Genomic DNA, 25,085 nt, shown 5'->3' on the forward strand with positions numbered 1-25,085 from the left:
TTATCATAAAATACAACCAAGGTGAACAGCCTTAGGAAGCCAATTTGTTTTTGTATTCTTTTAAATAAATAGTTAATGCTCCTATAAAGTAAAACCAATCATTTCCTTTGACTAGTAACTTTCAGTCATGTAAATACTATCTGTCCCGGCCTTACTCACGTGTGTAGTCGACGTTAGCCCGACTAGTTTCAGTCATGTATTTCGAATTAATCTTATTAGCATGGCAGTTTGGCTTAGTCTGTTACATACAACGTCTAAACTAAATTGACATATCTAAATCTAGTGCGATCCTTTTCCGCATAATGCATTATGAAAGATATAGCAATACAATTAGGCTTATCAATTTAGTTTAGAGATTGCGTACATTTGCCACAATATTTCCTTGTGGCAGACCGCACATTGGTTAGTTACTATCACCGATCGCGTGAGAAACTTGCAAGTTGCTTTGCTCGATATTAATGAAATTAAACGTAAAAAAGCTCCGCAGCTTCTTTTTAAGTGAACACCAGCAATGATTCGGTCACCTGTACATCGGAAAAGTGGTTCTTCACTACAGATATGGATATACAGTGCGACAAGGATCTTAAGGCGCGTGGCTAAAATCGGAACTAAAGTCGTTATCTTGTGAAATGTCACGCCGTCCCCTTGTATGTGGTGTTGCTAAGTAAAAAATCTGAAATTCACTCCTTATTTTTAAATATTAGAGCCACTCCGTATGTATTATCATCACGATATATATTATTATATTTATATTATAACTGCATTATAACTATACTTAGCACTACCTAAATATAGTATTAGAGCAGGTAAACATCATAGGTTGCAAGTCCATGGCCTATCAATGGTTTTTATTATTCTTTCTCGCTCTGGAAACGGGAACGGCTTTCCCAATTTCTCATTCAGTTTAAATTTACTCTTACTCGATTTTCAACATTGACATTTTCAATATATTCACTAAAATTGAGGAGATTTTATTTGCTGGCAGCCTTTGTTCTACAACTTCGCCCTCCTGTCAACGTCATTCAAGAACATTATCGTACTGTATATCGCAAGCGATATTAGATGTGCGGGCAGCCTTATGAATTATGTAAACAGTGCGTCTTATACTTAAGAATAAAGTCATAGATATCTCAAAAATAGTGAGATAGGTAAGTTGTCAGAGTCTAGACGGCAATATAAAGAATATTCTACCACTAGTGGTGAAATAAAAAATAAATATATTCAACCGCATTATATTTAACTTAACAAAATTGTTACGTTTATCGTTAACTGTAACCCTCTAACAAATAAACCTGGAATAGCGGTGGAATAGTTATACTCTGTTTTGTCTTTTTCCTTCAAATGCCAAATTACTGATGACAGAGAAAGACAAAACAGAGTATTCTAACTAAGTAACTATTCCAGGTTTATTTGTTAGAGGGTTAGAGTTAAATTTTTAATGGGGGCATGCCACGTACTTCAGATAACTAACCGGCCGACTAAAAATCAGTTTGTTGTGTGTCAGCAAAAACAAGTTTTTGCCAATATGTCAATTGCAAAAGAATATAATTATTTCTTAACTGCCTACTAGTGGCAGGAAATTTCTTTCTAATAGACGGCCACTTGTGGCCATACTTATAAATTTTTGTGACATGTTAGACAACTTAGGTATTTCATTATTTACAATCATCCAGTAACTTGTAAATAGGGCACAATTGTGCACTAGTCCCGCTGGAACCCAAATAATGCCGTCATTATAGTACCTACTATAGGCAAACCAGAATCTCATGAAAATACGGAAATGAATTTCTAAAGTTAGCAACACTGTACTCTGTGAATACCCTATCTATATGTACATAGTACTAGTTCAATATATTTACAGAGTACAATGTGACTAACTTAGGAATTTCATTTCATGAGATTTCATTTATTTTCTGGTGTACCTAAACTATAAGTCCCGCAAATTGCTAATGCGCGTGGCCGCCGTTTTAGTGCCGTTAGCACTAGACTGAAGTTTCGAGCTGATGGTATATTTTTATTTCAGCTGACGTCAAAATGACGTCATTTTGATGTTAATGAGACATGGTTCCAGCGCAATAGCAATTTGCAGGACTTATACTACGTAAAACCGTATTTTCTTGAATTAGGATATCACTATGACATCCAAAGTACCAAATCGGTACTTTCCTCGAATTCTGGTCGAACTAGTGGATAAGCACCTTAAATATCTATGTTTCTATTACTATTAAAACGTTCTTTCAACTTGAGTTAGTAGTTAATTTCTAATTACTTTACCAAAAATAAATAATTAACATTTAATTAAAACAAGTCAATCTTAACCTTTGGTTTGGTTCTTTGGTTTTAGAAATACAATCAATGTCAATCAATGGTATAGTCCGTAAAAAATGGCTACTCATGCGCCATTTTAACTCTATGGGTCAAATATGATGTCAAAAATACGGTTCACCTTTAAAATAAGTACTAAAATCGTAGGTTCTTTTGATATGACAGTTAACACAAAGTTAAAATGGCGCGTGAAAACTCATTCTGTACGCAGTATACGTTATTTTAATTAAACCTCAACAACGACCTCTGTGCTCTAAGGACCACTTTGTTGTCTGTCTGTCTGTCGGTCTGTCAAGAAACCTACAGGGTACTTCCCGTTGACCTAGAATCATTAAATGTGGCAGGTAGGTAGGTTTTGTCGCAGGCATTCGGGGAAAAAATCTGAAAAACGTGAATTTGTGGTTACATCACACAAAAAAAATTAAATGGTGGTCATGAACTAATAATTAGTATTTTCAATTTTCGAAGTAAGATAAATACCTATATCAAGTGGGGTATCATATGAAAGGTCTTCACTTGTGCATTCTAAAACAGATTTTTATTTATTTTTACGCATCATAGTTTTTTAATTATCGTGCAAAATGTCGAAAAAATACGACTGTAGTACGGAACCCTCGTTGCGCGAGCCTGACTCGCACTTAGTCGGTTTTTTTAAAAAGAAAAGCCCCAAAAAATACAAAATAAAAAATAATAAAAAACTATACTTTATCCACGGAGAGAAGTTAATATGGGGTTCTGGGGGGCCATACAAATGACTAAGACAAAAGAGTCAGTGGGAGTTAACCGTTTTGAGTGACCAACCAATCACAAACGAGTCTATGCTTTCCGTACTACCATATTCACGGAAAGAAGTTAGTCTGTCACTCAAAATTGTTAACGCCCACCGACTTTTTACCCTTGTCATTTATATGGCATTACGTAGCTTAACCCAAGGTTGGGGTCCCAAGGTGCTGGAATGGCGACCTCGCACCGGAAGACGCAGCGTTGGAAGACATCAGACGAGTCGCAGGGAGACGCTGGTTCCAGGCGGCGCAAGACCGTGGCGTGTGGAAGTCCCTACAAGAGACCTATGTCCAGCAGTAGACGTCTATTGGTTGATGATGATGATGATGATGACGTAACTTAACTTTACTTTTTCTTAATGGTCAGAGGTCATACTAATTGAGAAAGTTTCATAAAAGTCACAGAACACGATTTTATTTCGGAATTAGCCACCTTAAAGCGTAGTCCTACGTAGGAAATATAAGTACAAAAATCACTATTAGGTACATTTTGTTATTGACTAGTAACATGCTACGTGGAAATCTATTTAATGAGAGAAATATATTTTGTAATATTGAATAACGTAGAATGAGTGTGATTGTCATTAAAAGCTATTAAATAAATAACTATTCTATAAAATATAAGAGGCTTACTAAATAAAATCGTTTTAAATAAATTAGTTTGCATTTACATAGATAAATATATTATGTGAAATTTGTATATCTAACTTCTTTTGAGAATAAAATCTTTAACCACAATATAGTGCTTATTTATTTGGTACCTACTCAAATCTCTACACTAAATTGATAGGTCTATAGTTTGGTCGATAGTCACAACTATCGCAAAACTAGTAGTTAAATCCGAAGTTGCAACAAAGTGGTTTGCGCAGGTATAGCCAAGGACACAAGTCCCGCTAATAGGTTTTGTACACTGCTCAGTCATACGCCTCGTGTTCAGATTGGACTACATTGTTTGCGATCACTGTAGTATATTTTCTGTGCAGGGCATTGTGAAAGGATAGAGTACTATTTAGATCTGTCAATTTGACTTGTATTAGAGATTTGTATACAGTCGCAAATGTGTCATTAAAATAATCTGAAACACTAAAATAAATTAAATAATTACAACCAAGTACGTATAAGTATAATAATTTAAATCCATATAATATTTACTCATATTATTAATGCGAAAGTGTGCCTATCTGTCTGTTACCTTTTTATAGTATATCTGCTGAACCGATTTTTACGAAATTTGCTATAGAAATAGCTTATATCCTCTAGACAGACTTTGGCAACTTTCCCGACAGGATTTTTAAAAACCTAAATGTACGTGAACAAGGCGCGTGCATTATCTAGTAAGTATATGAAATAAAAATTTAAATATCTGTATTCTTTACTACACCTTAGGTAAAACTATCCATAAGTATAGTCCGAACAAAATGAGTTCTCACGCGCCATTTTAACTCTATGTTTCAACTGTCATGTCAAAAGTACTAAAATAAGGACTAAGATCGTACTTTTGACATGACAGTTGACACAAAGTTAAAATGGCACGTGAGAACTCATTTGTACGCATTATATTTTTAATGTTTCCAAACATAATTATTATATTTGGGAACTTATGGCTAACCAAAACGGTACATTTTTTTAATAAATTTTGTCTACATTATATCCGAATTAGCCTCAAATTGTTACGATATAATTAATAGGTCGGCCGCTCTTCCCGCTCCGTTGTGGTTGCTTAGTAGTGGCGTGACTGAGCCACGTCATTGCCCGGTTCTGTATAAACTGCGTCTAACTTAGTCGTCGCCACCGGTGTGGCAACACTAATAGTACGCCGAGAAACCGTAATAAAAGAAGACGAATTTTGTCCTCCGAGGACAATAGTCCCTCGTCTGTGCAGGCCCTAACGAGTAACTCCGTTCATCCTTCCTTCACACATTAATGAAATAAATAAATAAAATCAATAGTAGTTTAGTGCGGTCGGCCGCTCTTGCCGCTCCGCTGCGGGCTGGAGGGCGCGGGCGGCGACAGCGGCGGGCACTGCAGATTGAACTTATCTGGAGAGCTCTTCTTGAGGTATTCTGATATGTGCTGCACTATCAGGTCTATGGCAACTGAAAAGATAAGAAAACTTAGTTAGAAAGAAGAAAGAAAAACATTTTATTTGTTCTGTAACATGAGGCATCTACATCTTAGGCTTACAGCTAAATGGGACAGTACAGGGAGTAACAAGGTTGCGTAAGTAGGCCACTCGGAGTCAATGCAGCGTCGTAGGCGGGGCATTGACCAGAGTTTTAGGTTTTTTTTAATCCCATGGACACTGATTTTTCGGAACAAAAAGTAGCCATACGTCTATCCCCGCGATGTCTCTGTACCAGAATCGGTTAAACAGTTTTTCGGTAACTACTACGACACCTTTTTTATTAGTATAACTAGGCGTAAGCGTTACCTATATCAAAACCTATGATCAAAACGATGTATTCCAGAGTTGCTTCTCTTAAATAGGTACCTAGTCCTAAAAAGTTTTACGAATGTCCCTTCCAAGATTAACTCACAATAACAAAAAAAAATTTAACTTGCGCGCTTGCCTAAATGATGCCTATTCACTCTTGCCTTAGTTTAGAAGTTTGTAGCGACTTTTCAACCCTCCTTGTAGTAATGGCGGTGGCGCAGTTGGAAACGATGTGGAGTTATGTCACGGGCCGTAGGATCAAATCTCACAATAAAGTTGGACATATTAAAGTAGATTATTTAAAGATAAACTAATCATCTTTTGGTACTTATTGAGAGACATAAATCTTTTGTTATCTTTAAAAGAAACAACATCAAAGAACAGGACCAATTTATTTCTCTCACGGAACGCGGTCTACGTTCAAAACCGATGGTGTGTGGGTAATAATGATGATCAGCTGTACCTACCTAAATCTAAATAAGAAACTCCAGGAATATAATGTTAAAATACGTTTCATTCAGCGAAAATTATTATTGCATTCACCTTTGAAATACCAAGATACTTAGCATTTCTTTATCTTTTGATCCAAAATAACTTCCTATTTAAATTTTAAAAAAACTATAGGAATAGTCTAATGCAGTAGGTACTTAATTTATCTTATTTCCTAATTAAGAGGATCAAACAGTAAAAATAAAACAATATTCACGTGCAAACACTTTATTATTATAAATTTTGGCCTAAGCACTAAATGCACCTTAACCTACAAGCAAAAAGTAGTACATAGGTACAACATGCAAGTTACAAAATTAATATTAAAATTTGTGCACCCAAATAAACCGTCTTTTTAGAAGGTCTACTTTAGAGGCAGGAATTTTTTACATAATAATTTACAGGCCATATCTAAATTAACTTAATATTACGTAATTCCTTTTTTTTAATTAGGTAGGTCCATATACTGCAGGTTTTAGGGTTCCATACTTCTTTTGAGGTAAAAAGAAACACTTAAAGGATCTCTTCCTGTTTGTCAATATCATTTTTCTCAGAAAAGCGTAGAGGCATCAAGTTGAAATTAAAATTAAATACTCAAGAAAATCTTTAAGTCATAAGTATGTTGGAGATAAATTAAGTATAGTCTGTACAAAATGAGTTCTCACACGCCATTTTAACTTTATGCGTCAACTAAGTACGGTTCACCTTTAAAATAAGCACTAAAGTCTATTGACGTGACAGTTGACACAAAGATAAAATGGCGTGTGAGAACTCATTTTGTACGCATTACACATTAATTCTTTATACACCTATATAAGCGAAATAATATAACAACTGTCTTAGGGCCTGCGCAGACAAAGGACTATTGTCCGCGAAGGACAAAAGTACCTCATCTTTTACTAGTGTTTCGCCGTATTAGTCCCGCAAATTGCTATTGCGCTGGAACCATGTCTCATTATAACATCGGCGTGACGTCAGCCGAAATAAAAATAAACCGTCGGCAAAACCGTCGTTGTCTTCCCATATTCATACAAATAAAATATTTCATTTCATTTAAAAAAAAATCTTTTTAGAATTATAATACTTTACCTACTATTATTACTATTAAGTATTTATACTTCTATTATTTAATCCATCGTGTGCGTTATGCGATGCAGATCTTAGTGATCTATTTTTGTCCTCTGCGGACCATAGTCCCTCGTCTGCACAGTTACTTAAAACAGACACTATTTTTCAAGAATTTTGAATTAAAAATAATATAACTATTATAATATCAACAATCTCTATATCTTTATTAATTTTATTATAACTACGCACGTATTTAAAAAACTGAAATGCATATTTTGTGTTATATTATGACTCATAGGTACGTAATTTTTTAAAGAAATAAGATAATATTAAAAACTAAAATGAAAAACTATTGTATTATAACCATACATAATAATTTATTACGTCTAATGCAAGGTATTTAAAATAAAAAAATGACATTAGGTAAATAAACTGAAACTGGTCCAATTTTTGTGGCTAGATATTCGATGTCAAGTTAGCTCTTGACTGCGATGTCACCTAGTAGGTATTAAAACGTATGATACCATTAAAGGGTGGTTTCGACATCAATGTATGATACTATAGAAATATAGGTACTTACAACCCGTCTGAAATATCTGAGAACCTGGCTTAATGACGTCATGCAACGTGCTTGCGTTAGCAACAGTACTGGCACTGGTACTGTGTGTTGTTTCGGATTGACTATGCTGCGTAGGCCCTACTGGCCGCTACAGCTTTACAGGGGGGGTTGGCGAGCGCGAAGCTCCGGCTGGGGGTGAGCCCTAGGCAGTGGCGTGCACAGGAGTTCAAGCCAGGGTATGCATTTAGGTATGAACTTATTTTACGGCAGGTTATAATAAAAAATTAGCATTGAATTTATTACAATAAGGGTAAGCAGTGCGTTTATGCCTCTATGAGCTGCACGCCACTGGCCCTAGGGCTCGAAGAAATAATTCGAGAGGTCGGAGGGCAACGTCTTCCTAAGGGCGCCTCCTGTAAGGCTCGGACCACGGCTTAGGATGACGTTGGGATGGGTGGAGCTGTTGGACTACTGGTTAGTCCGTACGCCCCCGAGGCCGTGGCGTGAGTCCACGTCCGGGTGACGTTAGAAATCAGGGACCTCGTCTTCGCCGGCGAAGACGTGCGGTGCGAGAGGTGCGTAGATAATTCCGACGGGTTATAATAATACATTTACATAATAGTACGCTAGATATGCCGTGACTATAACATGACCGTTATTTTTTGTGCCGATTCGAAGCGCCCCACTGGGAATTAAAATTAACACTGAGTCAAATGGTCATCATGTTGACAGATGTCTAGCATTTACGCTCCGAGTCCGCTCACATGACGCTCACTGCTGTTATCGGCGCCAAAATGGCGACAGTTAAGTTGAATCAAAAACACGTCGTCAATCGCATATCTAGCGTACTGTGCAAATATTATTATTCTATACCTATCTATGATACTAATACACAGTATAATGCATAAATTTTGAGAACTCACTCGCCATATTTGCTGTGCATCAATTCTGTCATGTCGAAAGTAAGGTTCAGCCTTAAAATAAGGACTGAAATCGAACTTTTAGAATAGAATAGAATTTGAATAGAATATATATTTGAATAGTACATAGGATGTTTACAATAATTTTAGTTGTATAAGCGATCTTCATATTCTATTACATATCTAGCATGCAAATATTCAATACTCATCAGGAAATCATCATTCTGAGTTCATCATTCATCAATCATCATTTTGAGTTGCCACATAGCAAATATGGCGAGTGAGTTGTCAAAATTGTGTGCACTATACCTAAATAATTAATTTTTAGCACTAAGTATAACTTATTACTATGATGTATCATATCATATCATTATATCTAAATATATTATGATAAGTTATTTTTGTTTAAATTTAAGATTTATTTAATTTTTTTTTCACCATTTTCCATACCCATTTTACCATAATAATAATTATTTAAACTTACTTTAATTATTGGAATTCGGATGGAGATCGGATTAGACTTTAGTTTTTGTTGATTTAAATTAAACTACTTACTGATTTTAGTTATGTATCGACCAATTTATATGAAAAATAATTTACAACATTAAAAAACTCAATACGTAAATCAATTTGTTAGAAGAAAAAACTTACAATAGGTATTAAAGGAAAACTTTTTGTGCAGTCCATAGATTAGAATTATAAAATGCTTTAGGATTACTGTAGTGCTTTTACCAGTTACGCACTTATGGCATGTACCTACTAAAAACAATTTAAAAACAATCAGTTTTTTTTTCACATACTATTCCATAAAATACAAATTTACATTCATACATTTAATTTCATCCAATTTATAGTGACGTATGTAACATTTATTGTGTCTAACAATTTTGGAAGAAATTTTTCCACATATAAATATAAATGCATAAAAATACAAAATAGAAGGTAGGTAGGCACAATACAACCGCGATACATATTCTTTACTAGAGATATCAACAAAATATAATTGCACAATTCAATAAGATAGTATGTCGTTTAAAGGTGAACGCACATTTGTCGGTAACGTACGCACCGCATATCTTAGAAATGCGATAGTTAATCGAATTCCGAGTGATGCAAGCTGATGTGATCATTAGATCCGGCGATAGCGGATTATTTTTATTATTTTTGTACATAATACCAACTCATAACACCTTATTATGAAACAAACAATAAAGTTTAATAAAGTTGAATTAAAGAAAAAATCTCACTGCACATTTAAGACAATAATAACCTTTCTTGTAATCATCATTATGATCAACCCATTGCCGCGTCACTACAGAGCACGGAGCCCCTCTCAGAGTGAGAAGGGTTTTGGCCATAGTCTACCACGCTGGCCATGTGCGGATTGGTAGACTTCACACACCTTTGGAGAACATTATGGAGAACTCTCGGGCATGCAGGTTTCCTGTTGATGTTTTCCATGACGCACATAACTACGAAAAGTTAAAGGTGCATGCCCGGGATCGAACCCCCGACCTCCGGTTAGAAGGCGGACGGACGTCCTAACCGCTAGGCTATCACAGCTTTTTTACCTTTCTTGTCTTTAACTATACCCATGCAAAAAATCACGTCGATCCGTTGCGACGTCATTGAGGAACAAACCAACAAACAAACACACTCACATTTATAATATGGGTAGTGATACTTTACGTACGCTACTGACAGATGTGCGAACAGCCCAAAAAAGTTTGTGTTACTTGCATTGCTTTAACTAAAAACTTAAACAGCTGGCTTTTGTTTGTATGCATATAACTGAACACCTTTCCCTTACTCTAATGCTTAGTTTCAGCCTTATAAATAATGGTGTATGCTCACCTTAACAACTAAATTAATAATACACAAAAACATATTATGAACTAAAATATTATAACCTACGGGAAGTAGATATAAGAATCGTTTAGTATGTACATGTGAGAGAGAACTATTGAACACACAGAATTCAGAGTAAGTTTAGAATTGGTAAAGGAGATGACTATTAAAACATCAGTTTAATATATGTAGCTTTGGATGTTAGAGATTTGTGCCTTCTGATTATTCATATTGTGTAACGATCAAAATCACTATCCAGTTAAAATTAAAATGTATTCTACGGTTAATTACATACTCTCACATGGATATAACTTCATTACCTAATAGTGTATACAAAATGCATAGATATCTTATACATATAAAACAATGTTAAGCTCAAACCACTGAGCTTAGGTACCTGCTGAGGACATCAAAGGTGCAATTATGCAAGATAAATAAAAAGAAACTTGCTACGAATTGAAAAGAAACTTAAATGTATATTTCTAGGACGGTGAGACCTAAACCAGCCCTTAAATTTCAAACAGTATATCACGGTACGTTTAACGTATGAATTAAGAAGTCCATTAATGCATGGCTTATAACGCTGTAGACTCTTGCTTAAGTCACGAGTAACGTAAATTATAGCTCGTGACTTAAGTAGTCCATTTTAACACTGTGCAAAAATTTATTGATACACGAATTGCCGCAGTGCACAATGCACCTTTTACGCGTGTTAGGGTCAATAGAACTATAAAATAGTATGCGATACTCGTGACTTAGTCAAGTCCAAGTCATGCATCATGCATTTATGGCCTACATATGTCACACGTATCTTAATGTACTATACGAAAACTACCTTTCTCTCTCTCTAATGTCTCCAAATCGACGATATGGAATAAAATAAATATAACGCGTCCAAACGTCTTCGTTTGGACGGAAGGAAAACCGTTTCCGCCATGTTGTGACATCTTAAGTAGATATAAATTTTTAGAATTTAATTTTGAATTAAATAAAACACCGATTTCATAATCCTTTCTCGATACTACAAAAATATCGATTTGATTTGGTTAGGGCGCATCACTTTATTATAGAGCCATCGAAAAATTGCATTTTTGACATCTGTCAGTTACAAACAAAATAATATTATGTACGTCAAATACGCAATCTCTCGTTGGCTCTACATTAACTATAGTCCGTATAAATATGACTTCTCACGCGCCACTTTAACTATATGGGTCAATTAATTTAAAATATGTAAGTACTAAACCGTACTTTTTTACGTAACATGACATTTGACATAAAGTTAAAATGGCGCGTCAGAAGTCATTTTTACGCATTATATTAGCTTTGAAGTTTGAACTGTCACCCATATCATGGTTTCTGAAATATACTATAATAGCATATAAACAATAAACATAGCAATGGCCCAGTGACACAAGGACATTAGAGCCATTTTAAAATGCCGTTTTTGATATTAACAGCCAAGGTACTGGACGGCCAAATAACAATATTGCACATATGTCTTTAACAAAGAAAATCTTTATACCTTTCAAATATATACTGAAATATAATACCTTTTGTATAGGTATAATATATATAGATTCAGTTTGACTGAGACGGTTCGCGAGGTTGCGCACGGGTTGCGACAGGGACAGTTTACGTTAAAACTAAGGAATTCAACGTAGCAGTCACCCTCCCACAACCCGCTCCCTACCCCACGAGCTGTCTCAGTCACGAAGTACATCTATACGTTTTATTTCATGTCTGAATCATTTGCTTATATTTTTAAGAAACCAAATTGCACAAAAAGATATAGATTGAATGGCCTTTGATATTTTTTTTCCTTAATTACGAATATTAAGTGTCAAAAGCGGCCTATTAAAATGGCTTGACAATAGTGTATATTAGGATTTAACGAAATATTAGACAACACGAAGTAGACAGTCTATCGAGTTATTGGGGCAAAATGCCTACATCGTCGTTATAGGTGTACCGTTTGACTGAGACAGCTGGTAGGATAGGGTACGGGTTACGGGAGAGTGACAGCGACTTTGAATTCCTTGATTTTTACTCCCGCAACCCACGAGTCGTCTCAGTGAAATGATATACCTTTAGTAAAAGTTATTTGCGATGGACCTACCTGAGACGTTAAGGGTGAAGCCAAACGAGCGTCATTTTGTGATTTCACACGATTTGATTTTGAGAGTCACGTTTTTTGAAACAACGACTAAAATTTAATATTTTTGCCTGTGTCGTAGCTAAGTAGAAAACGTTAGAGTTTCAAAAATAATAAAATATATGAGTCGTCAAAATCACAGTACAATAACAGTTTGGGAAAGTTCGAATATCTAGCTGAAAAATTATCTCATCGGTCCGTCGCAAAAAGCCCAAGAAAACCCAAAAAATACTATCGACTCAAAGTATCTTCTGAACTCCCAGACATCCTCCGTCCATTCCTGGCGTCTTCCACCTCCAAGTGCCCGTTACACCCGTTCGAAATCTTCGCAGGCCGTTTCTTGTACATAATATCCCATATATGGTGCACGATTAGGTCTATAGCCACTGCAACAACGGAAAACGACCTTGAGTCGTGGGTGACAGGGTCTTATTTAGCAGCTACATGAGAGCATAGCCGCTGCAAGAAGTTGGTAAACTCGACTTTGGTCAGATAGAATATCCATGTAAACAAAATTTTGAAACTCGACAATTTTATGTACGCTCAAAGATAATCTTTGTAACGCTGTATAACCACAGAGTTTTATGGCATGTTTAAATGTGACTGGAATCGGAATTTCTTTTTAAATTTAACTTGAGTTAGGGCTAGTCACGACAATACTACATTGCTGCCATCCTAAATAGTTACAAAAATAGTTTTTGAGTCATCGCCAACGTGGAAATTTTCAAAAACTAATGTTTCATAAAAATAATCCTACATATGACCAAGGTTTTTAGTTACTTTTATCCTACGTAGCAAACTTTTTAGAAACAGTTTCTTTCAATTCCCGTGTTTTTGGCGATAACTCTTAAACTATATTTCGCAGACGGCTTTTTAGGTATAGGACGTCAGATTCGGAGGGATTTGGATCTAAGACTTTTCGATTTCATTTCACTCCCTAACCCGATGAGCTATTGAGGCTTTTCGTTTTGAGTTACAAAAATGTCATTGAATTATCCATTTGTATTTTTGGAGCTGTCTAAAAAAATAGACAAACCGCTTTTGGTAGAAACGCGTAAGCCATCGCTTACGCGTTTCTACCAATGCATAGGACTTTCTCACAGCGAACTATAATTATACCATTTCCCGCAGGTGGCTCATAAGGTAGGGCGCGAGTTGCGGGCGGGTTACCGTTGATTCAAAAACCATGGAACTCAAACGTCGCTGTTAATCCCTGCCGCAACCCCCACCCTACCCTACGAGCCGTCTCAGTCGAACGGTACGGTACACCTATGAATGAAACCGTGATAAACAATACTTTAGAAGTTCTAAAACGTTGTGCAAAGCGCATCGCTTATGTGTATCTCCAAAAAGTTTTCAACGATCAGTTTGTAAGTCTCAGCTAAGTAAAAATAGTGTACTTATAAGCATCCGAACTAACAAAGGGATCAGGAGGGAGCCAGGTTGTGACGCCTTAGCTAGAAATATGTTTTAATGTAGAAAAGATATTAAAAACATATTGAATCAAAATTTATTTCTAGCTAAGGCGCAATTTATACAGATAAGGCGTAAAGCAAGCGGCATGCCTGCGCCGCACCGTTTGAGTATAATTCACGACGCGTCGCTGTCATACATTTTGTATGAATAAGTTTTGAAGCGGCACCATATCTGCGCCGCGCGCCCCTTTGCCTTACGCCTTTCCTGTATAAATTGCGCCTAAGACGTTACAACGTGGCGGATTTTTTCCCTTCGTCAGTTCGGAGGCATTTACAGTTTCTCAGACAAAACCAGAAACAAGAATCATTTGAAAAACTTCATAATATCGGTTTTCATTTGTTTTGTTTACATGAATGGAAAGTACTCAACCAAAGTGGCCTAAGTTTTGGGGGAAAGAGCTTGTTGCAGTGGCTATGACCTGAAAATATACTTACCTTACCTTTGGAGAATATAATATGAAAACTACTTAAAAATAAACATTTTACCTACCTTATTACCTATAGGGTATAGAAACTTAATCCGAAATATTATAATCTAATGACGGATTTTTACCGCAAATCAAAACGATGTAACTCGTTCAAATTAACGTTGTCTCAAATACACAAACACTTTCAATGTAAAAGGCTAACTAAAATTATATTTGTACTTTCTTTGATTTATCCTGAAACTTTAAAAAGATTATTAGAATTTGAATACCTCAAGACTTTTTAGCATTTTATTTAAATTCACATTTTTAAGAAGCTATTTGTTGTTTTTAGTTTCATTTAGGGCATTCTGTTTTAGGGCACGGTTTCACTAGGCGTATAGTTTACGCTCGATTTTGAGCAACAAATCGGAGGCTACAAATACAAATCCGTGCTTTTACCGCAAACTATTTTATATATATATAAACCCAAATATGCGTAGTGATTGTTCGTGCTCCATGGGAAATATACTTAGATGATTGGTTGGTGTATCAAAATAATTAACGCGAAATGAGATTTTTGTCTCTATAATTTGTATGGGATTACGTACCAGAGAGAGCGCTATACTAACTTCTTTTTGTGGATAGAGTATAGCTCAAGCGAACAGTGAGCAAAATATACACTTAGTGAGACCACACCCTTAAAATAAAATATGTAGGTACTTGTAATAACTTTTAGTCGAGCTGTAGCGATCTTATCGTGTCGATATCGGATAAAAACTCTTTTGCACAAAATACAAGACTTACCTAAATTATCTGCGCCGCGCGGTATGATGACGTCAGCAAACTTTTTGGTCTGAAACAACACATTTTAAATTTAATAACCAATAATTTGATCCTAAAGTAATAATAAACTACCAAAAATTTCCAAAAATTTTATTCGATCGAAAAGTGCAATAAAAATGCATTTTAATTTTGCATGTCAAATTTCGCCACGAAAACGCTACCCGCCATATATTTAGGTTCATGAGCTGTCATGACGTCACACGGATTGGTAAGCAACGGTGTTTTCTTAGTGAAATGCACTATAACTTCAATCCATGTGACGTCACAGTCGGACACATACGTCACATGGTGGCTACGGTATCATGCGTTTTGGGTATTTGAAGAATAGATTAAAAAAGTGAATCTTTAAAATCTAAATATCTTACCGGCAGACAGAACTCCTCGAAGGCCGGCTTGACGAAGTTCATGTACTGGTTCAGTACCTGCTCCAGGTCGCGGCCTCGCTCCATTATGTCACGCGGCACTGGAAACCATATTTGGATATTTATCTACCTGACTGCTCAGAAGGAGGGCAATGTGCTTAGGCAGAAGAATCTTAAAGTGGTTCATAAATCCATACTAATCCATACTAATATTATAAATGCGAAAGTGTGTCTGTCTGTCTGTCTGTCTGCCAGCTTTTCACGGCTCAACCGTTCAACCGATTTTGATGAAATTTGGTAGGGTGAGGACATAGGCTACTCTTTATCCGGAAAATCAAAGAGTTCCCACAGGATTTTTAAAACCTAAATCTACGCGGACGAAGTCGCGGGCATCATCATTCTAGTTATAAATATACAAAAGTGTGTCTGCCTGACTGTTTCATTTTTACAGCCAACCACTTAACCATCTTTGATGAATTTTTGTACAGAGATAGCTTACAAGGTTAAAGACCTGGACTACTTTTTATCAACGATAATAAACAACAAGTTCACATTGGATTTTTAAAAGCCTAAATCCATGTTTCAACAGATTTCAACCTAAACTTTAGAACCTGTCATAAACTTCATCTAGTATGTAGTTAGGTTTTATTGGTACAAATACAAGTCTCAGGATGAAATAAATAGAGCACACTCTGACTTTGCTTAGACTTAAGACAGAGTTAAAACGAGACAGATATCTCTCAAGTAAATCTGTCTCATTTTAACTCAAGTCTGAGCAAAGTCAAAGTGCGCTCTATAGAGCGCACTTTGACTTCTACTTCTTTGATCTATAGATCTCAGCCTTAGTCAATGTGTATTGAATCCAAAGGTGAAAAGTTTAGTACTATAACAATCTACTACTCAACATTTACAATCTAGAACAAACCTGCACAGCTAAGAGTTCTCCGTAATGTTCTCAAAGGTGTGTTAAGTCTGCCAATCATCACTGGGCCAGAGTGGCAGAGTGGTGGTACTATGGACCTTCTTATTTTGAAAGGAGTTCTATGAGCAATGGGTTGATCATGATGATATCTTCTCAGACCTGGGCGCGCTTTGAACCCTCATAGCTTTAGTTCTAAGACATCATTGTATTGCAAATTCAGCAAGTAACAATCAGAAAAAGTATTACAATAATACCCAATTTGAATAAATGATTTGAGTTTGAGTTTGAGATACCAATCTAACCTGTGGATAGTGCCACTCACCTCGCCTAGCCAGCCTAGTGTCAGAGTCAGTGTCAACAAACAGCTTCATGTGGAACAGGTCTCTGACTTCAGGGAAGTAGAACACTAGGATGCCTTCAATTAGAACCACATCTGCTGGGTAGATGGTGTGTGAGCGGTGGCTAGGGGAACAAATAAATCATTTGAAGATGGTTTGAGGTCATACAGGACCTGAGCCATAGATAGCACTTGTGACTGCACATGTAAGGTGCCCACGAAGGAAAAATAACTCGAAGACGATTTCACAAGTTTATTTGTCGGTTTTCATTACAGAACTACCTGCCTATTAGGCCACACGGCTTTTATATTGTTTATCATGAATGAATTCAGCTATTAATCGAAATGACGTGAAGTTACCTTCGTTCATTCCTTACGATTCGTTTTCAAAGTATCTTAATTAAAGTCATTATTATGTTAACAAACAAATATATGTAATACTACTTTGATAAATCATTTTAGTAATTTTAACGATTAGCAAGCTTAGTAAGTAAGTTACTTTAAATAGATATGCAATTTAGGGATGTGTATTGTCAACAACATTTGATTGAATGAATCACATAAGGTTTAGGTTGCAATATTCTTCATTCAATCAAATGTTTCCTTCATATTATATTTAATGCGCTCTATTAATTATGGCCATAGTATTTAACTCATTACAAATGTTAATATTTATAACATGATTTCTAACACACATAGCACATTATAAATGCGAAAGTGTGTTTGTTTGTTGATTTATCTTCCAATCACGACACAATGGAGCAAAGGATCAACATCATTTTGTGAGTTAAAGATCTGAAGAGTGACATAGGTTACTTTTTACCCTGGAAAATCAAAGAGTTCCCACAGCATTATTAAAACTTAATTTCACGCGAATGAAGTTGTGGACATCAGCTAGTCTGTATGTAAAAAGAAAAAGCTGCAAAGCTGACTGACTGACTGATCTATCAGCACACAGATCAAACTACTGAACTGATCGGGCTGAAATTTGACATGCTATTGTTATGTAGATTTTTGAAAATTCAATCCTAAAGGGGTAAACCAAAAAAGCCTCAATAGCTCAATTGGTAAAGGAGTGGACTGAAAACTGAAAGATCGACGGTTCAAACCCCGCCCGTTGCACTATTGTCGTACCTACTCCTAGCACAAGCTTCACGCTTAGTTGGAGAGGAAAAAGGGGAATATTAGTCATTTAACATGGCTAATGTAATTTAAAAAAAAAAACAGAGGTTTGAAATTTGTGTAGTCCACACGAACATAGTTGCAGGCATAAACTAATCACAAATATATTGCAAGATGTCCGAGCAACATTATCACGTTGACTACTGAGATGGAGTATGATGGATGACATGGAGGAGGGTGTGGATTGCAGGAGGAGAACAGTGAGTTTGGCCTTGACTTTTATGTCTATTGTCACCTTCACACAACTCACACCCATACGTAGGAGCTGTCTCAATGAAACATTGTTTATAAGGATTTTTATTCAAATTCCGTCTACCTTCACTAATCAATTTCAATTTTTCCTTTGCATAATTGTGTCAAGTCAGCCATCATCAGAAAACATCATCTCTTTTATCAAAATCTAATGAGTAATTTGAGCAATACTAGGAAATAGATGAATATACCCTCAGACATATTGTGTCTGAGGCTATTCATCTATAGATAAGAAAAATTATACTATACCTTTCTTAAGCACAAGCTTTTATATAACAAATAGATTTCTCACCTTATAGAATTTGTGATATAATCATACTCTGGCACTTCAACCTTCTTTCCAGCGAGTATATCTCTGAGTATTGTCAAAAGCTTCTTATCATCAAAAGCATCTGGATGGTCAAAGTTGAACTGTCCACGTTCTGCTCGGAGTCGCTCGGAGGGAGTGAGTGTGCGGTAGAAGGAGTCTTGGCTGATGCACACAACTCGCCTCTCTGTTTGTTCTTTGTGCTGCTGGCCCAGCTTCTCCATTATGCGCTGGCATACTGTTGACTGGTAGGAAAAGAAAAGGCAATTGTAACTATTTACATTGAACTTTTTATTAGACTAACTTATGTTCGCGAGTTTGTCCGCGTGGACTACACAAATTTCAAACCCCTATTTCACCTCCTTAGGGGTAGAATTTTCAAAAATCCTTTATTAGCAGATGCCTGCGTCATAATAGCTATCTGTATGCCAAATTTCAGCACAATCCGTCCAGTAGTTTGAGCTGTACGTTGATAGATCAGTCACTCGGTCACTTTTTCCTTTTATATGTTTAGAATACTTGTCTAATCCAAGACAAGCAATGAGTCTTGAGAGATTTATAACTGTCATGTATAAAAACCTACCTACATCATTTGTTTACCTTTTTATAATAAAAAGATAATACAAGTGGGTAAGAGGAAAAATGATATTGTTGTACTGTCATGCTACTTAGCTCAATAAACACGTTCTCTGATTAAATATCGTATTATTTAACATAATAGTGGCGACGAGGCGCAAATTCGATTAAAATGGATCATAAAGCAGTGAAATTTGGTGAATTTAACCCTAAAATAGATATATGGGACAATTACATCGATCGATTGAAGTTTTGTTTTGAGGCTAATGGCATCATGTTGGATGGCGCAAAACGAGCCAATTTCTTTACTGTGTGTGGAGCAGAAGTTTTTGAAACATTTTTAGCTTTGATTACACCAAGAAAAGCCAGTGATGTGACATTTGTGGAAATTGAAGCTATTTTGACAAAACATTACAGCCCAAAACCAAATGAAATTTCAATGTCATACAAATTCTATACACGGAATCAGAATACAAATGAAAATGCATCCGAATATATTGCACAGTTACGAAAAATTAGCTCTAAATGTAATTTTATGGAATTAGAACGGATGTTACGCGACCGACTAGTGTGTGGCATGAAGGATCGTCGTCTACAGTACGAACTTTTTAAAAAAGATAACCTGCGTTATCAAGACGTCGTTGATGCCATGCTAGCTGCCGAAACGGCGGGAAAAGACTGCCACATGATTCAGTCATCTACAAGTACAGACAGCAGCTGCACAAGCTCAAACGGTGCAGCAGCCACTACAAATCAAGGTTCCTCAGTGGAAGCCATGGATATTAATGCAGTACAGACTAAGACAAACATACGACTATGTTACCGGTGTGGGGACCGTCATGGTGGGGAATGTAGATTTGTTAACGCCACTTGCCGATTCTGCAAGAAAATCGGCCACATTGAGAAGATCTGTTTATTAAAGAAGAAGTCTAAGAAGAGCATTAACTTCACCGATGATGAAATAGCTACACACTTGAATGGCCTTTACAGTATTCAATGTGAAACTAAAGTAGCACCATTTGTGGTTGAAGTTTTATTGGAAGGCATACCTGTAATACTTCAGGTGGACACAGGCGCAAGTTTCTCAATAGTCAATGAACGCACTTGGAAGAAGATTAAATGCCAAAACCTACACATCATTCTCCAACCAGTGTCACTTACTCTACGCACATGGACAGAAACACCTGTCATGTTACTCGGCCAAACTAAGTTACAAGTTCAATACAAAGACATCAAATGTACCTTAAATGTAATTGTAGCAAAAGGGGGTGGTCCCAATCTTCTGGGACGGGACTGGTTGACCCCGTTGAATATTGCACTAAACATTAATTTTATGTCGAGTAGTGATCTTATGAACATTGACAAGACAATTTCTAAATACAGTGACATCTTCAGAGATGGACTTGGCACATTTACTGGAGATCCTATTACTATACATCTAAAACCTGACGCTACACCTAGATTTTTAAAAGCACGTCCGGTACCTTACGCTATCAAAGCTAAAGTTGAAAAGGAAATTGACCGCCTGGTGGCAGAAGGTGTACTACGGCCATTGTCCTTTTCAGAGTGGGCGACACCAGTCGTACCAATAATAAAGAAGTCAGGTGATGTCCGATTGTGTGGAGACTATCGCAGTACTGTCAACCAAGCTACAGAGTCAGACACTTACCCTATGCCGACAGCGAATGAGGTATTTGCTACAGTTGCAGGTGCTAAGTTTTTTACAACATTAGACCTTGATAGAGCATACACGCAAGTAAAAGTTAGTGACAGCACATCAAAAATATTAACTTTAAACACATGCAAAGGTCTTTATTCAGTTCATCGGTTACCTTTTGGAGTCAAAGCTTGTCCTGGAATATTCCAAAGATTAATGACAGCATTGCTAGCAGGAATACAAGGAGTCGCAGTTTTAATTGATGACATTATTGTGAGTGGTCCGACAATGCTTCTTATGCAACAACGACTCGAAGCGGTTCTAAACCGTATACAGAAGGCAGGATTTCATCTTAACAAGACCAAATGTAAATTTGCTCAGGAGAAAGTTGAGTTTTTAGGTTTTGTGATCAATGGAGAAGGTATACACCCCGCTCCGAGCAAAGTGGAAGCCGTCTTGAAAACACCTGAACCTAAAAGTGTACAAGAGTTACAGGCGTTTTTAGGATTATACAATTTCTATGAAAGGTTTATACCTCACAAAGCAACTTTACTGGAGCCGTTGCACAGACTCCTTGATAAATCACAAAAATGGCGGTGGACTGAACGTGAACAAGAAGCTTTCAGTAAAGCCAAACAAATGCTTACATTTAATACTACATTAGTTCATTATGATTTGAATAAACCACTAATACTCACATGTGATAGTTCAGAATATGGTGTTGGGGCAGTGTTATCACATGTGAGGGAAGACGGACAGGAACGTCCGATCGCAATGAGCTCTAGGACGTTGAATACACATGAAAGACGATACTCACAATTGGACAAAGAAGCTACCGCAATTATGTTCGGCATTAAAAAGTTCCACAACTATTTGGCTGGGAGGTCTTTTACGGTGATAACCGACCACAAACCTCTGCTTGGAATTTTTGATCCAAAAAGACCTATGCCATCTATTTTATCGCCCCGTTTGACAAGAATCTCTATAGCATTAACGGCACACGATTACAATATTGCTTATCGACCAGGAACTCAAATCGCCAATGCAGACGGTTTAAGTCGATGGCCTTTACCGGTGCCTGAGCTAGAAGAAGAACCTTTATATGAAATACTTCTAATGGCAGAAAAACTAGAAGATTTTCCTTATTCTGCTCTTGAGATAGCATCCGAAACTAAAAAAGACCAAACACTCTCACGAGTTGTTCACTTTCTACAATGTGGATGGCCAAACAAGGTTACAGATAGAAATTTACGAACCTATTGGCTACATAGAACAGAATTGTCTTTACAAGATGGCTGTGTATTACTTGGATGTCGGGTTGTTATACCACAGCCTCTTCGACAAAACATCCTACACATGCTGCACACCACACATAACGGCATTGTCCACACAAAGGCACTGGCCCGGAGTTATGTGTGGTGGCCACAGTTGAATGAAGACATAGATGAATTGGTCAGCAATTGTGCTAGGTGCTTAGAAAATAGACATATGCCTCCAAAGTCTTCACACGAGTGGGTCATCCCTTCAAGGCCATGGTCTAGAATTCATATAGACTTTGCAGGACCATTTATGAATAAGAATTTTTTTATAGTCGTCGATGCCTTCTCTAGATGGCCAGAAGTGTTAATGGTAAACAACACAAATTCCACAACAGTGATTCACCACTTAAGGAATTTATTTGCTACACATGGAATATGTGAAACCCTGGTATCTGACAATGGCACTGCTTTTGTGTCCAGTGAAATGAAATCGTTTCTGGAATCCAACAAAGTAAAACATGTGACATCCGCACCATACCATCCGGCCACTAATGGTTTGGCAGAACGCATGGTACAGACAGTAAAGGAAAAATTACGGAAGATGGAGGGACCATGGGAAATAAAAATTCCGAACATGTTGTTAGGCCTACGCGTTACTCCATGCTGCACAACAAAGAAAAGTCCTGCCGAACTGTTGATGAATAGACGCCTTCGCACGCTAATGGATACCCTACACCCTGATAATATACAACACAGAAGAATAGAAAACCAAATCATGAATAACGCCCAACAAAAAACCAGAGAAACTAATGTGTCACAAAAGGTCATGTACAGAAACTACTCAAGCGGACCGAGATGGTTACCAGGGCAGGTTGTGGAGAAAAGCGGCCCGTCTAGCTACAGGATACAAACCGGAGATGGTGCAGTGTTAAGACGACATATGGACCAAATAATCAAAATAAAAAACAGAGAGGAAACTCATGACAGAAATGATAAAGAAAAAGAGGATGGGTTAGAAGGAGAGATAGAAAATGACCCTGCTATAGAAATACCAAGCTCTGAGACAGGCCAAGGAGAATTAGAAAATGACCCTGATCCTATAATTGAAATACCCAGCTCAGAGAGATGGGAAGAGATATTAGGAATACCTAAATCAGCAGAAATAGACATACCGGGGGGGGAAAATTAGAACAAAACGAAATCTTCATAATAAAGTTCCATATTCTAGGCCCAGTGGTTCTAATGAGAATATTGATTGTATTGATTTGAATGATTGATTTGTAAATTGTTTGTTTGTGTACTTAGTTATCAATTTAAGATGTTAAACTTTAATTAATGTGTATTACTTACTTAGAGGGAAGGTATGTCATGTATAAAAACCTACCTACATCATTTGTTTACCTTTTTATAATAAAAAGATAATACAAGTGGGTAAGAGGAAAAATGATATTGTTGTACTGTCATGCTACTTAGCTCAATAAACACGTTCTCTGATTAAATATCGTATTATTTAACATAATAATAACAAAAAAGTTATGATAGTTGATTATGGTCTCTGACAGGGGCCAAAGAGTAAAACCAGTGATAGTCTAGTAGTTAAGACATCAGCCCTCTATTCAAAGTTGTATGCATTTTAAACAATACATCAGTTGCTTTTTCAGTGAAGGAAAACATTGTGAGGAAACCTGGCCGCCTGAGAATATGATCTGATAGGTGTGTGGAGTCTGCAAATCAGAAAACCAAGTAAGCAGAATTTATAAGTACCAAATAAATAAGTAAATTAAATATATTATATTAATACAAAATCAGACTAGAGGACTTGGATGGAATGACCTATGAAAAGAACTGATAGTAGACAGTTAATCCTAAGACATTCTTTGAACTTTTGCGGAACAGGACATTGAATGCTATAGAGGAATTCATATTGTTTATTTCGTCTTAAGAACAAAGCATCTTTACAGAAACGGATGTTTGTTTATTAACAAAACATGCGCTTGAGGTTAGGTTGCATTCCTCTTTCATATTATTGATTCATTCGACATATAATAAATAATTCATATGAATAAGACGTAGTTCCCACAAATATTATGCTCCCGAATACTTTTTGTTGCGTAATCATTGTCGTGATCGGGAAAAATCAATAACTTTGGTAACAGAATACGCACTTACCTTGCCACTCGCCGTGCCGCCCGCCACACCGATCAAAAACGGAGTTTTGCTCTCGAAGCCATTGGTATCGGCAAATTCTGCCCGTTTAACACTCATTCTGTGCGTAAAAATAAATCTACGGGATATTCTTACACCTAAAATACCACAACTCACGGCAATTCGACTTTTTTTGAAAATTAGTGACATGACATTGACATTTTATTAGACTATTTTTTTAAAAAATGCTTGATGCTTCTAACTTTGGATTCTAGTCTTTTAATTTTAAGTCAATTTTCGATTTAGATAATGTTTTTATAATAATGTGACTCAAATATGGTTGATAAATTTTGAAATTTTAAATCTCAAACTCAAAAAGGAAAAAAATGTTTATAAAATTTTAAATCAATAAATTAGTGACAAACTTCACTTTGACTTTCCCACTTTCCAGAGGCTTACCATCACCTCAGGCCCAAGTTATACCTACCCAAGTCAATCAATGGGCCTACCCTACCCTAAGATTATGGAACCTATGGGCCCAGTACCAACCTCTCGTTTAGGTTATATTAAAAACATTATATGGACAAAATCGCGGGAACTTGCTCGTGACGTATTCCCCGGGGGCACCTTCTTAACTCCCTACAAATTACTTATCTCTGTTCTTGTCCTTCGAGTCTTTCCCCTTTCTGGGAGCAGACGTTCACAAATTGGGATAGGGAGAGTTGTAGCTCATAACCACTCGTAAGTCGTAAGTCTGCCCAGGCCTCGAAGGAGCTAGCGC

The 25,085-nt window shown here is 36.6% G+C and overlaps 1 protein-coding gene across 2 annotated transcripts; it reads right to left on the bottom strand.

Annotated features, from left to right (window-relative positions):
- Positions 1-1,020: 1,020 nt before the first annotated feature.
- Positions 1,021-24,514, bottom strand: Uck (Uridine-cytidine kinase). Of its 2 annotated transcripts, XM_034968114.2 has the most exons (7): positions 24,329-24,508; positions 18,653-18,912; positions 16,912-17,051; positions 15,671-15,768; positions 15,267-15,315; positions 12,820-12,966; positions 1,021-5,203 (listed from the first exon to the last, which is right to left on the bottom strand). In XM_034968114.2, the coding sequence occupies exons 1-7, from the start codon at positions 24,422-24,424 to the stop codon at positions 5,061-5,063; spliced, it is 933 nt and encodes a 310-aa protein (XP_034824005.2). In that variant the 5' UTR covers positions 24,425-24,508; the 3' UTR covers positions 1,021-5,060. The 2 variants fall into 2 exon arrangements, with proteins under 2 accessions (XP_034824005.2, XP_034824004.2); XM_034968113.2 differs by lacking the exon at positions 12,820-12,966 and having other exon boundaries at positions 24,329-24,514.
- Between the last annotated feature and the right edge of the window lie 571 nt (positions 24,515-25,085).

This window comes from Maniola hyperantus, chromosome 4 (genome assembly GCF_902806685.2).
Source record: "Maniola hyperantus chromosome 4, iAphHyp1.2, whole genome shotgun sequence".
NCBI lineage: Eukaryota > Metazoa > Arthropoda > Insecta > Lepidoptera > Nymphalidae > Maniola > Maniola hyperantus.

What these genes read in the sequence shown, in the direction of transcription:
- Uck (XM_034968114.2), bottom strand. Translation starts at nt 24,424, where the DNA reads ATGAGTGTTAAACGGGCAGAATTTGCCGATACCAATGGCTTCGAGAGC. An exon ending in CACTAGGCTGGCTAGGCGAG is followed by an intron (nt 15,769 to 16,911) that starts GTGAGTGGCACT and finishes TATGGTTTCCAG; the next exon opens with TGCCGCGTGACATAATGGAG. An exon ending in GAGTTCAGAAGATACTTTGA is followed by an intron (nt 5,204 to 12,819) that starts GTCGATAGTATT and finishes TTATCTTTTCAG; the next exon opens with TTGCCATAGACCTGATAGTG.